The 14,944-nt window shown below is 39.8% G+C and overlaps 1 protein-coding gene across 1 annotated transcript in view; it reads right to left on the bottom strand.

The window, feature by feature from the left end:
• The window catches only part of LOC123770248 (uncharacterized), a 327,397-nt gene that overhangs the window by 208,165 nt on the left and 104,288 nt on the right, over positions 1-14,944 (bottom strand). The window contains exons 9-10 of the mRNA XM_069339624.1: positions 11,990-12,081; positions 5,021-5,187 (exon numbers count right to left, since the gene is read on the bottom strand). Of these exons, the coding sequence (XP_069195725.1) occupies positions 5,021-5,187; positions 11,990-12,081 (259 nt within the window). The remainder of the gene's footprint in view (positions 1-5,020; positions 5,188-11,989; positions 12,082-14,944) is intronic.

The raw sequence follows: 14,944 nt of genomic DNA, 5'->3' as shown, positions 1-14,944 counted from the left end.
TAGCTAATGAATTTATATCATGGGTATTATTGAATTCAGAATCCCAGTTAATATTGTGAAGTGCCTCTGTAAGATTGTCTAAAGCTGATTCACTGTGTAGCCTAAATGAAAATTTCTTGCTTTTTGGTGGTGTTATGTCCATGTTCGCTATGAGAAAGGTAGGATAGTGGTCAGTTGTTCTGTCGTAGATTATACCAGATACAAGGGGAGCTGTTATGTTTGTCCATATGTGGTCCAAGGTAGTGGCTGATGTTTGAGTGACTCGGCTATCAAATAGCAAATCAAGCTATCAGGATAGATAAAAACAGTCAAAACGATAAAAACGATAGCAAATCAGCTATCAGGATAGATAAAAACAGTCCCCGTAGCAGTAGGAGAATGCTCATCAAACTTGCAAATCCCTCTGTGAAGTTTGACCTCATACAATCAGCTGCTAAGTATAAAACCAACCTCTATATTAATGAGTGTCTTACAAAGCAGCGTGGATCCCTCCTCTTCAGGCTGCGTCAAATTCGCAAACTAAACCCTGGTCTTATCAAGCAGTGCTACACTAGGAATGGTACGATCATTGCAAAGAAGGAAAGTGCAGGAAAAAGATATGAAATAAAATGTGACCAACAACTCCTGGCCTTCTTTAGTGATTGTGGTATATCTGAAAACCTGAACCCGACCAATGCCAGTACTTAAAATAACTCTTTCAGTGCCTGAGCCTAACCTAACTTAATCTAACTTTGTCTAAGGTGCTGTCTCTCCCTTACCATTTACCTAATGTTCTCTCATTCATATAATTTCCTAAATAATCCATCAAGTCTCCATGCACTTATGCAAGCATCTACCTCAGTTTCATTGTAAAATTTTACTCCTAAATCTAATCTTACCCTATTCCATTTAAATTTTAAATTTAATTGTATTGATTTATGTCATTTATTGAAATCAATTATTGATCTCATTTTGTTCTCTTAATTAAGTTCATACTAATTATAGGTTAAAAACTAAGCTAAATAAAATTTATTATCTTTAAGATTATTTTACTGTACAATAATCATTTGTCAAATTTTTTATATATTCATCTTGACAGTCTCTACTGATTTTCTGTTCTCTCCACCAAACTTGTGTATCCTCCATGGCTATCTAGTGACCTTTATTCTACCTCTAATTGTTTCAATTCTTTTGTTTACTTGCATTTATTGTTGTGTTTTGCTATAATTATTCTCTAATTTTAGTAGACTTAATACTTTGTAAGCTCTTATTGTATTGTTATATTATTGTATTGTTGTGTTTTGCTATAATTACTTTCTATTTACAGCAGATTTAGTATTTAACTGTTCCTGTAATTGCTTATCTTATTGTATCGTGACATTATTTTATCTATATGCTTACTGATATTGATCCTGATCGAAATCTTCTGTCCCATATGTACACAAATCAGCACATTGATCATCATTATTGCAGGTATTACACAGGAAATCTTGCAAAAAACAAACTCCTAAATAGCACCTGCTTATCAGTTTACAACCAAAATGTTAGGTCACTTGGTAAACATTTTGATGATATAAATGCACTACTTAAATGCACTACTAGGTACTAAATTATCATTCATCATTTTAACGGAAACATGGCTAAGTAATGACTATACCCAACTCTACAATTTAGCTGGTTATAAAGCCATTCATAACTGCAGGCATAATAAAAAATGTGGTGGCACAGCAATATATTACAAAGATACCTTCATTTGCAATAGTGTTATTAGTGATAGAGACGACTATTGTAAATATACCTTTGCCAAGTTCTCCAGTAAATCCCTTAAATCCTCCCTGACTATCGGTGCCATCTATAGATTTCCTAATACCAACATAGCTTCATTCTCAGACAATGTAAGGAATCTTATCATAAATAACAATCTCAACAAAAATCACATCATTCTGGGAGGTGATTTCAATATTGACCTGGGTCTTCAAAACAACCCTCAAGTTGACTATTTCCGTAACAACATGCACTCCTGTATGCTAATCCCCACAATCACCAAGCCCACCCGAGTCACTCAAACATCTGCCACTACCCTGGATCACCTTTGGACTAATATAACAGCTCCCCTTACATCTGGGGTAATTTATGACAGAACAACTGACCACTATCCTACTTTCCTCATAGCAAACATTGACAGAACACCACCAGAAACCAAGAAACTTTCATTCAGGCTACATAGTGAATCAGCTTTAGGCAATCTCTCTAATGCACTTCACAATATTAACTGGGAATCTGAATTTAATAATTCACAGGATATAAACTCATCAACTAACCTCTTTCTCTCCAAAACTTTAAGCCTCTACAACACTCACTGTCCCCTCCTTACCAAACAAGTAACTGATAAAAGAAAAAATAACCCGTGGCTCACAAGTGGCATAATTAAATCAATCAACAAAAAACATGAATATGAAAAGAAATTTAGGATTGGCCTAGTTTCAAAGGAAGTAGTTAAAAGGTACTCATCAGTGCTTACCAGTATCATAAGAAAAGCAAAACTTTCATATTATGAGACTAGATTCAAAGAAGCAAAAGGCAACATGAAAAGCACATGGAATACCATCTCTAATATCCTAGGAACTAAACAACACTCCCACAACCAAATAACACTCTCTAAGGATGGCCTTACACCGTCATCTGACTTAGAAATGGCGAATGAATTTAATAGCTTCTTTTCATCGATTGGTGCTAACCTTGCAAGTAAAATCCCACAGACTCAGACACATATCAACACATATCTCTCAGGCAGCTATCCAAACTCTCTTCTCCTTTCACCAGTCAGCCCGACAGATGTTGTGTCCATCATACACTCACTAAAAACCAAAGCTGGGAACATCAGTGAAATCCCATCCATTATATACAAGAGCGCCTCCCATGCCCTTGCGCCACCTATAGCTCTGCTGTTCAACAAATCCCTTGAGTGTCATACCTTCCCTGATATCCTTAAAAAAGCAAGAGTAACGCCAGTTCATAAAGGAGGTAATACGGCAGACATAAACAACTATAGACCAATATCGAACCTACCCATACTATCAGAAATACTTGAAAAAATTATCTACAAACAGCTCTACTCCTATCTCGTAAAATTCGACATTCTTAGCCCCTGTCAGTTTGGCTTCCGCTCTCAAAAGAGTACCAACGATGCAATTATTAGTCTCCTTGATATAATTTACTCAGCCCTTGACAAAAATGAGTTTCCGATTGGACTCTTCATTGACCTGAGAAAGGCCTTTGATACTGTTAATCACGATTACCTCTTATGTAAACTCCATCATTATGGAATCCGAGGCCATGCACTGGACTATATCCAATCCTATCTTAGTGATAGACACCAATGTGTAGCCATCAATAATATAACCTCTCCCATTCTACCAATAACCGTTGGAGTGCCACAGGGCAGCATCTTGGGACCTCTTCTATTTCTTATATAATAGAAGAGGTCTTATCATCAATGATCTGCCTAATGTCTCTAACATTCTGAAACCTATTTTGTTTGCTGATGATACTACCCTCATCTACTCCAACCCCAACCCACATACACTAAATGATGTTGTTAATAATGAACTAAAAAAAGTCCACTTATGGATGTCAACCAACAAACTAACACTTAACATAGAAAAGACCTACTACATCCTATTTGGAAGCAAATCTACAAATGCAATTCAGCTTCAGATAGACAATGTAAACATTAGCAATAAAAATGATGGAAAGTTTCTTGGCCTATTCCTAGACAAGAGACTCAACTTCATTACCCACATACAACACATAACTAAGAAAGTCTCTAAAACAGTTGGTATACTCTCCAAAATCAGATATTATGTACCTAACTCTGCTCTCATCTCTCTATATTATGCACTAATCTATCCCTATCTCAACTATGGTATCTGTGCATGGGATTCAACCACTGCAAACCACCTCCACCAAAGTCCATCATCACCCAGCAAAAATCTGCTATGAGAATAATATCAAATTCTGCTTTCAGACAACACACAGCCCCCTTGTTTAACTCTCTAAACATGCTAAACATAATCTCACTCCATAAATTCTCTTGTGTCAACTACATTTACAAAACCCTGTTCTTAAATGCAAATCCTTGTCTGAAACTCTCCCTGGACAGATGTAATAGGACCCATTATCACCACACCAGAAATAAATATCTCTTTGATATCCCCAGAGTTAAACTTAATCTGTGTAAACACTCTATGCAAATAAAGGGACACAGTTTATGGAACTCACTCCCTACTGAATTGAAAAGCTGTCCAACTTTTACATCATTCAAAATCAATACTAAAAAGTACCTAATTTCATCTTCATAGTTTTTCACTATTTTCCTTAAAATTGCACTGTATCTATTGCTACCCAATCTCCCAACCTTTATGTTCCCAATTTGAACATCTTTACCATTGTGATCATTGCTGTCTTCTTATATGTGCTGCCAATCTGCTGTATGGTGTTTATAAATCTTGTTTATCTGTATCTTTTGCTACCCAATCTCCCAATCTTTATGTACTCAATCTGAACATCTTTACCATTGTGATCATTGCTGTCTTATATGTGCTGTCAGTCTGCTGTATGATGTCTATTAATCTTGTTTAAATTACTAATCAAGCTGTCAATGTAATCAATCAGAGCTTTAATATAACAATGTGCTTTAATATACTTACTAAGCTCTCTCATCTCATTTTTCTCTTGCAATGTATCTTTATCATTTATCAATTCTGATAGAAATTACCTACTTAAAATTATCTGTTAGATTAAGGACCTGCCCGAAACGCTGCGCGTACTAGTGGCTTTACAAGAATGTAAATAATGTACTATCCAATGTATTCTCACAAACCCAATGTACCTTCTTGTATATATATATATATATAAATAAACAAATGTACACGTGTACATCAGATGCGTGTACAGCAGGTACGTGTACAGCAGACACGTGTATATCAGACGCGTGTACAGCAGACACAGTATAAGTGTGTACAGTGTTGGCCGTTCTCACCTGTAGAGTTGGTGACTGCCATAGGTGTTCCATACATCATGGAGGTCTTGCAGGTGCCTGAGGGAGCCCAGGAGGCTGACCAGCCTGGAGAACATGTGTGGCCGCTCCTCTTCTTCCTCCAACTTTCCCGTGGTCGAGATCACAAGCTTCTCCAGAGTATCTCCAATCTGGGCAAACATGAGCACACAGCTTATAGTTCATGTCAGCATATACACTGCCACAATGTCCGCCACAAGTACCACGTGTATTCTGTCAGAATTCTTATATATCAAATGCCAATATTGCCAATAAGTAGTAATTATATATTTTCTTTCTAGTACTGTGACACCGCATAGACCGAGCTGCTGATAATGGATGGCTAACCTGAAGTGTAAGAGAGCAATGTTGACAGTTATCAGACCGTACTGCAACACCGAAATGTGTTAGGAATCGCTTAAGTGATGCACGCTAATATAACCAAACATGTGTGATGTGTTTGTTATATATGCCAGGAGCTCAACACTGATGGAGGAATAATGAAACATGTGCGATGTGTTTGTTATATATGCCAGGAGCTCAACACTGATGGAGGTATAATGAAACATGTGAGATGTGTTTGTTATTGATGCCAGGAGCTCAACACTGATGGAGGAATAATGAAACATGTGAGATGTGTTTTTGTATAGATGCCAGAAGTGCAACACTCACGGAGGTATAACCAAGTAAATAATTATCAAACAAAGGCACCAAGCCGCGGAGCCTATGTAGCACCATCAAGTGTGCGGGATATTCATAACGCGCTAAATACCACTAAGGATGCCACTACGAGAACAAACGCACATATGGCGAACAACATCAAAGGTATCTGGTTCACCAAGGATTCTATCACGGGACAAGTGACTGCGAGGGACAGTCGAGAAGCAAGACACACGCACATCCTGGAAGTCAGGACATTCAACATGGATATGCACAACCGTAAGAGGGACAATGTAGTTTGGACAATAAGGAGCAGGGCGGCACTCCATTAAGTGCCCGTGAGTTAAACGTGTGTGGCCAATACGTAACCTCGCAAAAGCCGTTTCCCACCGCCGGTTACGTTGGTAGGAGGAAGGACATGGGGACACGTTACCCATACGAGGATGCAGCTTGTTACCAATAACAGAAGGCCAACAGGCCCGGATTGTTGAATAAATAACTCGGCAGAAGTTGAAATATGGGGACACCTTTGCCTGAAATGGGACAAGTGCAGATAGCCTCCTTAGCGACAGCATCCGCAGGCGCATTTAAGGAAACACCAATATGGCTGGAAACCCAGCAAAACTCGACTGGCTTAAATCTACTGGAGATAAGAAACAGCCAATGTTGGATCTCGACTACCGCAGGATGGACTGGATTAAAGGACTCCAGAACCATGAGGGCACTACAAGTCAACTACAGCAACAAAGGAAGATTGACAGCGAGAAAGCAGTTGACGAAGAGCATACAAAATTGCATAAAGTTCTGCCGTGAAGATGCTAGTCTCCGAGGGCAGGCGACACATATAGGGGTAGTCAGGAAATACAACAGAGTAGCCTACACCGTCGGCAGACTTCGGACTTAGACCCATCTGTGAAGACGGAGATGGAGCTGGAGTATGAAGAAAAGTGAGCAAGGAAAAGGCTTTTCAGAACGGTAGGAGGGGTAAAAGCTTCCGTCATGTGGGTCAAGGTTTTACAAAACTTAGGAAGAAGGACCCTCCATGGGAGCAAGGATGGAACAACACGAGGAGAAATATTGGTAACACGAACCGAGAGAGAACCTTTCAAGTGAGACAATCGGACAGAAAGGGGAAGGTGGTGAAAGGGAACAGTGCCCACAGGAGGGGTAATGGTCAAAGTTAGTAAAGACAGCAGCAGGAGCATAAGGCTTCAAAAGAACAAATATCCCATGGAGCATCACACTCCGACATCACATAAGTGAGAGTGAGGGTGTTGTAGGGATCGCACAAGGTAGCGATCACGGCGATCCTGTAGAGACAGGACGTCGGTTTCAACATACAGGCGTTGGGTAGGAGTCTAGCAAACGGCACCAGAGCTGAGGTGTAACCCAGTATGGTGAAGAGCATCAAGACGACGATGGGTGGAGGGAGAGACAGACGAGTCAGCAGAACCGCCGTAATCGAGTTTAGATAGCACGAGAGAGGACTGTAAACAGAGTAGCGTGCGTTAATCATGTCTCCAGGAAGTATGGGACAAGACCTTAAGTAAGTTAAGGCTTAAGAACATTGAACTCAGAGGTAAGAGATATGGGGCGACCAAGACAAACAAGTGTCAAAGATTAACTCCACAAGTTTACAGAAACTTTATACAAAAGAGAGTTACCATAAAGCGACAAACGGGATTGAAGAACGACCTGCTTCCAAGTTAAGATCATAACACAAATCTTAGTTTTAGTTTGAAGCCATTATTGTTGGCCCAGGAAGACACGGCATCAATCGCAATTTGAAGCCGTCGTTGGAGAAAAGGCGAGTCATCACCTTGACAGCAGAAGGTAAGATGATCAACATAGAGAGCCAAGAAAATGCCAGAGGGAAAGGAGGAAAGAAGACAATTGAGGGCAACCAGGAAAAGAGTAGTGCTCAGAACACTACCTTGGGGTACACTTTTGTATTGCCGAAAAGAACGACTACAGAAAAAGCTTTGTAGGAAGAGAGGAAGATTATCACGAAGGCCAAAAAACGGAGTTGGGACAGAATATGATGTCTCCAGGTGGTTTGACACGTCTTTTTCCAGGTAAAAAAAACAAAACAGCAACAACAGAGGTCTTCGCAGCAAAGGCAGTACGAATATAAACCTCCAAGTTCCCTAAGGCATCAGTCGTGCTGCGACGCTTTCGAAAGCCAAATTGAGAAGGAGAGAGGTGATAGTGTTCCAAGAACCACATCAGACGGATATTGATAATACGTTCAAGGAGTTTGCAGACGCAATTCATTAGGGCAATGGGGCGGAAGTCTCTAGGGGATGTCCCTAGAGAACCTGGTTTTTGAATAGAAAGAACCGCCTCAAGCCAGTCCTTAGAGACTGACGAAGACTCCCAGATACTGTTATAAATATTCTGTAAATATTGAAACGTGCATGGAGGGAGATGGGAAAGCATCTCATAATGAATGTCATTTGAACCCGCCGCCGTAACCCACTACTGAACATGCTCCAGCATCATCCCCATCACTACTGAACATGCTCCAGCATCATCCCCATCACTACTGAACATGCTCCAGCATCATCCCCATCACTACTGAACATGCTCCAGCATCATCCCCATCACTACTGAACATGCTCCAGCAACATCCCCATCACTACTGAACATGCTCCAGCATCATCCCCATCACTACTGAACATGCTCCAGCATCATCCCCATCACTACTGAACATGCTCCAGCATCATCACCATCACTACTGAACATGCTCCAGCATCATGATCATCACTACTGAACATGCTCCAGCATCATCCCCATCACTACTGAACATGCTCCAGCATCATGATCATCACTACTGAACATGCTCCAGCATCATGATCATCACTACTGAACATGCTCCAGCATCATCCCCATCACTACTGAACATGCTCCAGCATCATCACCATCACTACTGAACATGCTCCAGCATCATGATCATCACTACTGAACATGCTCCAGCATCATCCCCATCACTACTGAACATGCTCCAGCATCATGATCATCACTACTGAACATGCTCCAGCATCATGATCATCACTACTGAACATGCTCCAGCATCATGATCATCACTACTGAACATGCTCCAGCATCATGATCATCACTACTGAACATGCTCCAGCATCATCCCCATCACTACTGAACATGCTCCAGCATCATGATCATCACTACTGAACATGCTCCAGCATCATGATCATCACTACTGAACATGCTCCAGCATCATGATCATCACTACTGAACATGCTCCAGCATCATCTCCATCACTACTGAACATGCTCCAGCCTCATCCCCATCACTACTGAACATGCTCCAGCATCATCACCATCACTACTGAACATGCTCCAGCATCATCCCCATCACTACTGAACATGCTCCAGCATCATCTCCATCACTACTGAACATGCTCCAGCATCATCTCCATCACTACTGAACATGCTCCAGCATCATCTCCATCACTACTGAACATGCTCCAGCATCATCTACATCACTACTGAACATGCTCCAGCATCATCTCCATCACTACTGAACATGCTCCAGCATCATGATCATCACTACTGAACATGCTCCAGCATCATCTCCATCACTACTGAACATGCTCCAGCATCATGATCATCACTACTGAACATGCTCCAGCATCATGATCATCACTACTGAACATGCTCCAGCATCATGATCATCACTACTGAACATGCTCCAGCATCATGATCATCACTACTGAACATGCTCCAGCATCATCTCCATCACTACTGAACATGCTCCAGCCTCATCCCCATCACTACTGAACATGCTCCAGCATCATCACCATCACTACTGAACATGCTCCAGCATCATCCCCATCACTACTGAACATGCTCCAGCATCATCTCCATCACTACTGAACATGCTCCAGCATCATCTCCATCACTACTGAACATGCTCCAGCATCATGATCATCACTACTGAACATGCTCCAGCATCATCTCCATCACTACTGAACATGCTCCAGCCTCATCCCCATCACTACTGAACATGCTCCAGCATCATCACCATCACTACTGAACATGTTCCAGCATCATCCCCATCACTACTGAACATGCTCCAGCATCATCTCCATCACTACTGAACATGCTCCAGCATCATCTCCATCACTACTGAACATGCTCCAGCATCATCTCCATCACTACTGAACATGCTCCAGCATCATCTCCATCACTACTGAACATGCTCCAGCATCATCTCCATCACTACTGAACATGCTCCAGCATCATGATCATCACTACTGGACATGCTCCAGCATCATCTCCATCACTACTGAACATGCTCCAGCATCATGATCATCACTACTGAACATGCTCCAGCATCATGATCATCACTACTGAACATGCTCCAGCATCATCACCATCACTACTGAACATGCTCCAGCATCATCCCCATCACTATTCTGATCACAAAAAACTTCAGTGTATAATGTGTTGTGCTCCACTTGGGCTGGACGGTAGAGCGACGGTCTCGCTTCATGGCGTTCAATCAGCGTTCAATCGTTCAATCCCCGACCGTCCAAGAGGTTGGGCACCATTCCTTCCCCTTCCCCCCCTTGTCCCATTCCATATCGTAATCCATCCCAGAGCTATATAGACGTAATGTCTTGGCGCTATCCCCTGATAGTTCCTTTCCCTTCATCTGTATTTTCCAGCTTTGTTCATATTGCCAACAGGGAACATGTTAGTAATAACACAATTTTTTTATTTTGATATTAATCATAATCTGGAAATATACTCAGAATACGTCAACATGGTCACTAAGTATCTATGTCATATATTGCAATATATTGCAACCTACCCTGACTATGCGCCCTGGAGAGGTCACTCCAGACCGCAACTTCATAGTCTCCTGAGACTGATGGAAGCATGCTGTAATAAAGGTTGTGTATTATGAAGGGGGTTGATAGGCCTACCGGTCAGTGGTAGTATCGCCTTGTTGGTCTATATGAATACAGGCCACCCAGGATATTACTGGGATACAGGATGACGAAATATTACTAAAATATTACTTTAGAGACAATGAAGTAATGCTTAGAAGAATTAGATACTAAGTCATTGTTTGCAGTTATCACTTGAGGCGAGCGGACAACCTCGATGTGTTTACAGTCATAAGGCAGCGGTCTTACTAAGATGCACATTGTAAAAGTTAGACAAAGTTGCCTAAAATAATCCTATAAATAACCTGTTATACAGTTGTCTATCACCTTTTTCAACCTAAAATATGGAAGCGTTAGTGTGTGTTAGTACAGTACCTGAGAGCTACAGAGTATGGGATAACATTAATGAACATTAATGAACATTAATGAACATTAATAAACATTAATGAACAAGGATGAACATAGCGTATTTTTGCCCGAAACGCTAAGCGTGCTACTGGCTGTATAAGAATGTAAAATTAACTTAATTTTTATGTTCTCTGTTAACCCCCAATGTACCTTCTTGTATATAAATAAATAAATAAATTAAAGCAGTATTCTCATATACGTACACATCGCAAGTTGTCATGTACATACACATCTCAAGTTGTCATGTACATACACATCTCAAGTTGTCATGTACATACACATCTCAAGTTGTCATGTACATACACATCTCAAGTTGTCATGTACATACACATCTCAAGTTGTCATGTACATACACATCGCAAGTTGTCATGTACGTACACATCGTAAGTTGTCATGTACGTACACATCGCAAGTTGTCATGTACGTACACATCGTAAGTTGTCATGTACATACACATCGCAAGTTGTCATGTACGTACACATCGCAAGTTGTCATGTACATACACATCGCAAGTTGTCATGTACGTACACATCGTAAGTTGTCATGTACATACACATCGCAAGTTGTCATTTACGTACACATCGTAAGTTGTCATGTACATACACATCGCAAGTTGTCATTTACGTACACATCGCAAGTTGTCATGTACATACACATCGCAAGTTGTCATGTACGTACACGTTGTTGTTGTTGTTATAGATTCAGCTACTCGGAACAAGTTCCAAGTAGCACGGGCTATGGTGAGCCCGTAACCTACCTGGCACCTCGCAGGTTATCATCAGGTTAAATATCAATACACCAACTGGGAAGACTCAGGAACATATCCTTGTAGTGTTACCGTCCACAGTAAGTGAACCATCTCAATGTTTATCTATCACGTGGCTTCAAGTGAAGCCACTTAATGTGACTAAAGTAACATTAATACCACTTATGATAATCAGTCACTGAGGCCCTGATCCGTGGTCGAGTCTCACCTGGTCAAAGATGTTAGTCTGCCGGGTTTCCTCACTGTGTACAGCTCCTTCAAGGTCCATCTCCAGGGATTTGATTTTCCTTCGTCCACTACCTAATAACAGAGAGCCATTAATATGATGCATATAACATACTAAATACTCTTACATAACAGATCAGCTCTATGTAAACCATTTTCCTTGATAAATACAATAAGTAAATCCTAAGTATACAAGAAACATATATATATATATATATATATATATATATATATATATATATATATATATATATATATATATATATATATATATATATATATATATATATATATATATATATATATAAGAAGGGAGTACCACCTCTAGCTGGAAGAAGGGGGAAACATAGCCTCGGAGGAAACCACGCATAACGCATTAGAGGGAATGTTTAGATCCCCTCCAATACAGTTTCTGTGTGCTTTTCTCCTACCACCCCCTTCCTTTTTTATTTTTTGTGCTTTATTATGCATTTGATGGTTACAAGATATACATGGGTTGATACAAAAATAATAATGCAAAAAGGTGATTAAAGGTGCTTAAAGGTTATGGATCTCTTGAAAAACACAACAATGGGAAACATTGATGAATGTCACAGACGGGTTCGATCATTGTTGCAAGTCAAACACTTCTTCGAATTCCTCTGAAGTTGGACTAGTGCCCAAGACGCAACAGGCATTTCCCCTCTGAATCGCAACACTGAGGCGCTGGAACAAGAAACTTTTTGTTCTCTGGTCTTTTGTAGCGCTGATCAATTTGTCCCCCAATTCCTTCAGGAACTTCAATGCACATTTTCCCCACGAACCGAGGGTCTCCGAGCCGATCGGAACAAAGCTGTAGCAGTGTGCTAGACCTCTGTATTTAATAATTTTCTGCGATTCCCTGAAAGAAGCAGCACCACCGCTTTCACGTGTGCTGTAGTGGAGGTAGGTACTGGCCAGTGTGGCAGCGCACGTGTAGTCCCATACCACTTGCTTACCATCCTTCCAAGGTAGCAAGGTGACCCCATCAGGGCGCTTCTGAGGGTCGTTAGGTCTGGATAAGTGTGGTTCTCTTTGTGCCGGGCAGCGGGCTGTGGCGAGGCTCCTCTTGATGATGTCGTTGACTTCTTCATGTCTTGCAATTTTACCCTGTGATTTACGACATACCAGACCATGACGACCATATTGGTCTGCCATCGCAGTTCCGCAGATGCACCTATGTTCGGTGAGGATGGGGCGGCAAGGCGAAGGGCAACTCCAATGCGGAGAGCGTCATGACTGAGGCGAGTTCCCAGGGCTGCATTGGGCACAGCAAATAAAAAATCCCCGGCGTGGGGTGCTGTTACCGCTAGGAGGCGGGCTTTGTTTTCAGCATCAGCGTTGTCAATCATTGCTGTGACAGTCTTTTCCATTATGGGGCTATCCCAGTGGGCCTGCTTGTGGTCTTTTGGGACTTGTGGTCGGGGTTGAGGGTGTGCAATGGTGTCCCATTGTCTGTCTGTCCCATATATATATGTCGTACCTAGTAGCCAGAACGCACTTCTCAGCCTACTATGCAAGGCCCGATTTGCCTAATAAGCCAAGTTTTCATGAATTAATTGTTTTTCTCAATTTTTTTCTTATGAAATGATAAAGCTACCCATTTCATTATGTATGAGGTCAATGTTTTTTTATTAGAGTTAAAATTAACGTAGATATATGACCGAACCTAACCAACCCTACCTAACCTAACCTAACCTTTCTTTATAGGTTAGGTTAGGTTAGGTAGCCGAAAAAGTTAGGTAGGTTAGGTAGTCGAAAAACAATTAATTCATGAAAACTTGGCTTATTAGGCAAATTGGGCCTTGCATAGTAGGCTGAGAAGTGCGATCTGGCTACTAGGTACGACATATATATATATATATATATATATATATATATATATATATATATATATATATATATATATATATATATATATATATAATTTATATATATATAAATATATATATATATATATATCTATATATATATAATATATATAATTTATATATATAATTTATATATATATAAATATATATATATATATATATATATATATATATATATATAAATATATATATATATAAATATATATATATATATATATATATATATATATATATATATTATATACCCATTCTTCATTTGGAGTGATAACGTCTCATTTCTCCTTTTAATATTCTGTCCAATATACATTTGCATTATTTTTGTTACTATAAATAGGATTTTAATTCATTATTTCACTTTTTCATAAACTTTTATAACTTATAAACCTTTGCTAATTTGTAGAACCAAAATATTTACAGTTCAATATTTACTCGGCTCGTGATACATGACATACTGTAGTGTAATGATACATGACATACTGTAGTGTAATGATACATGACATACTGTAGTGTAATGATACATGACATACTGTAGTGTAATGATACATGACATACTGTAGTGTAATGATACATGACATACTGTAGTGTAATGATACATGACATACTGTAGTGTAATGATACATGACATACTGTAGTGTAATGATACATGACATACTGTAGTGTAATGATACATGACATACTGTAGTGTAATGATACATGACATACTGTAGTGTAATGATACATGACATACTGTAGTGTAATGATACATGACATACTGTAGTGTAATGATACATGACATACTGTAGTGTAATGATACATGACATACTGTAGTGTAATGATACATGACATACTGTAGTGTAATGATACATGACATACTGTAGTGTAATGATACATGACATACTGTAGTGTAATGATACATGACATACTGTAGTGTAATGATACATGACATACTGTAGTGTAATGATACATGACATACTGTAGTGTAATGATACATGACATACTGTACTGTAATGATACATGACATACTGTAGTGTAATGATACATGACATACTGTACTGTAATGATACATGACA

Source organism: Procambarus clarkii, chromosome 42 (genome assembly GCF_040958095.1).
Source record: "Procambarus clarkii isolate CNS0578487 chromosome 42, FALCON_Pclarkii_2.0, whole genome shotgun sequence".
Lineage (NCBI taxonomy): Eukaryota > Metazoa > Arthropoda > Malacostraca > Decapoda > Cambaridae > Procambarus > Procambarus clarkii.
The sequence above is the reverse complement of the archived record's forward strand: the minus strand, read 5'-3'. Positions and strand labels throughout refer to the sequence as shown.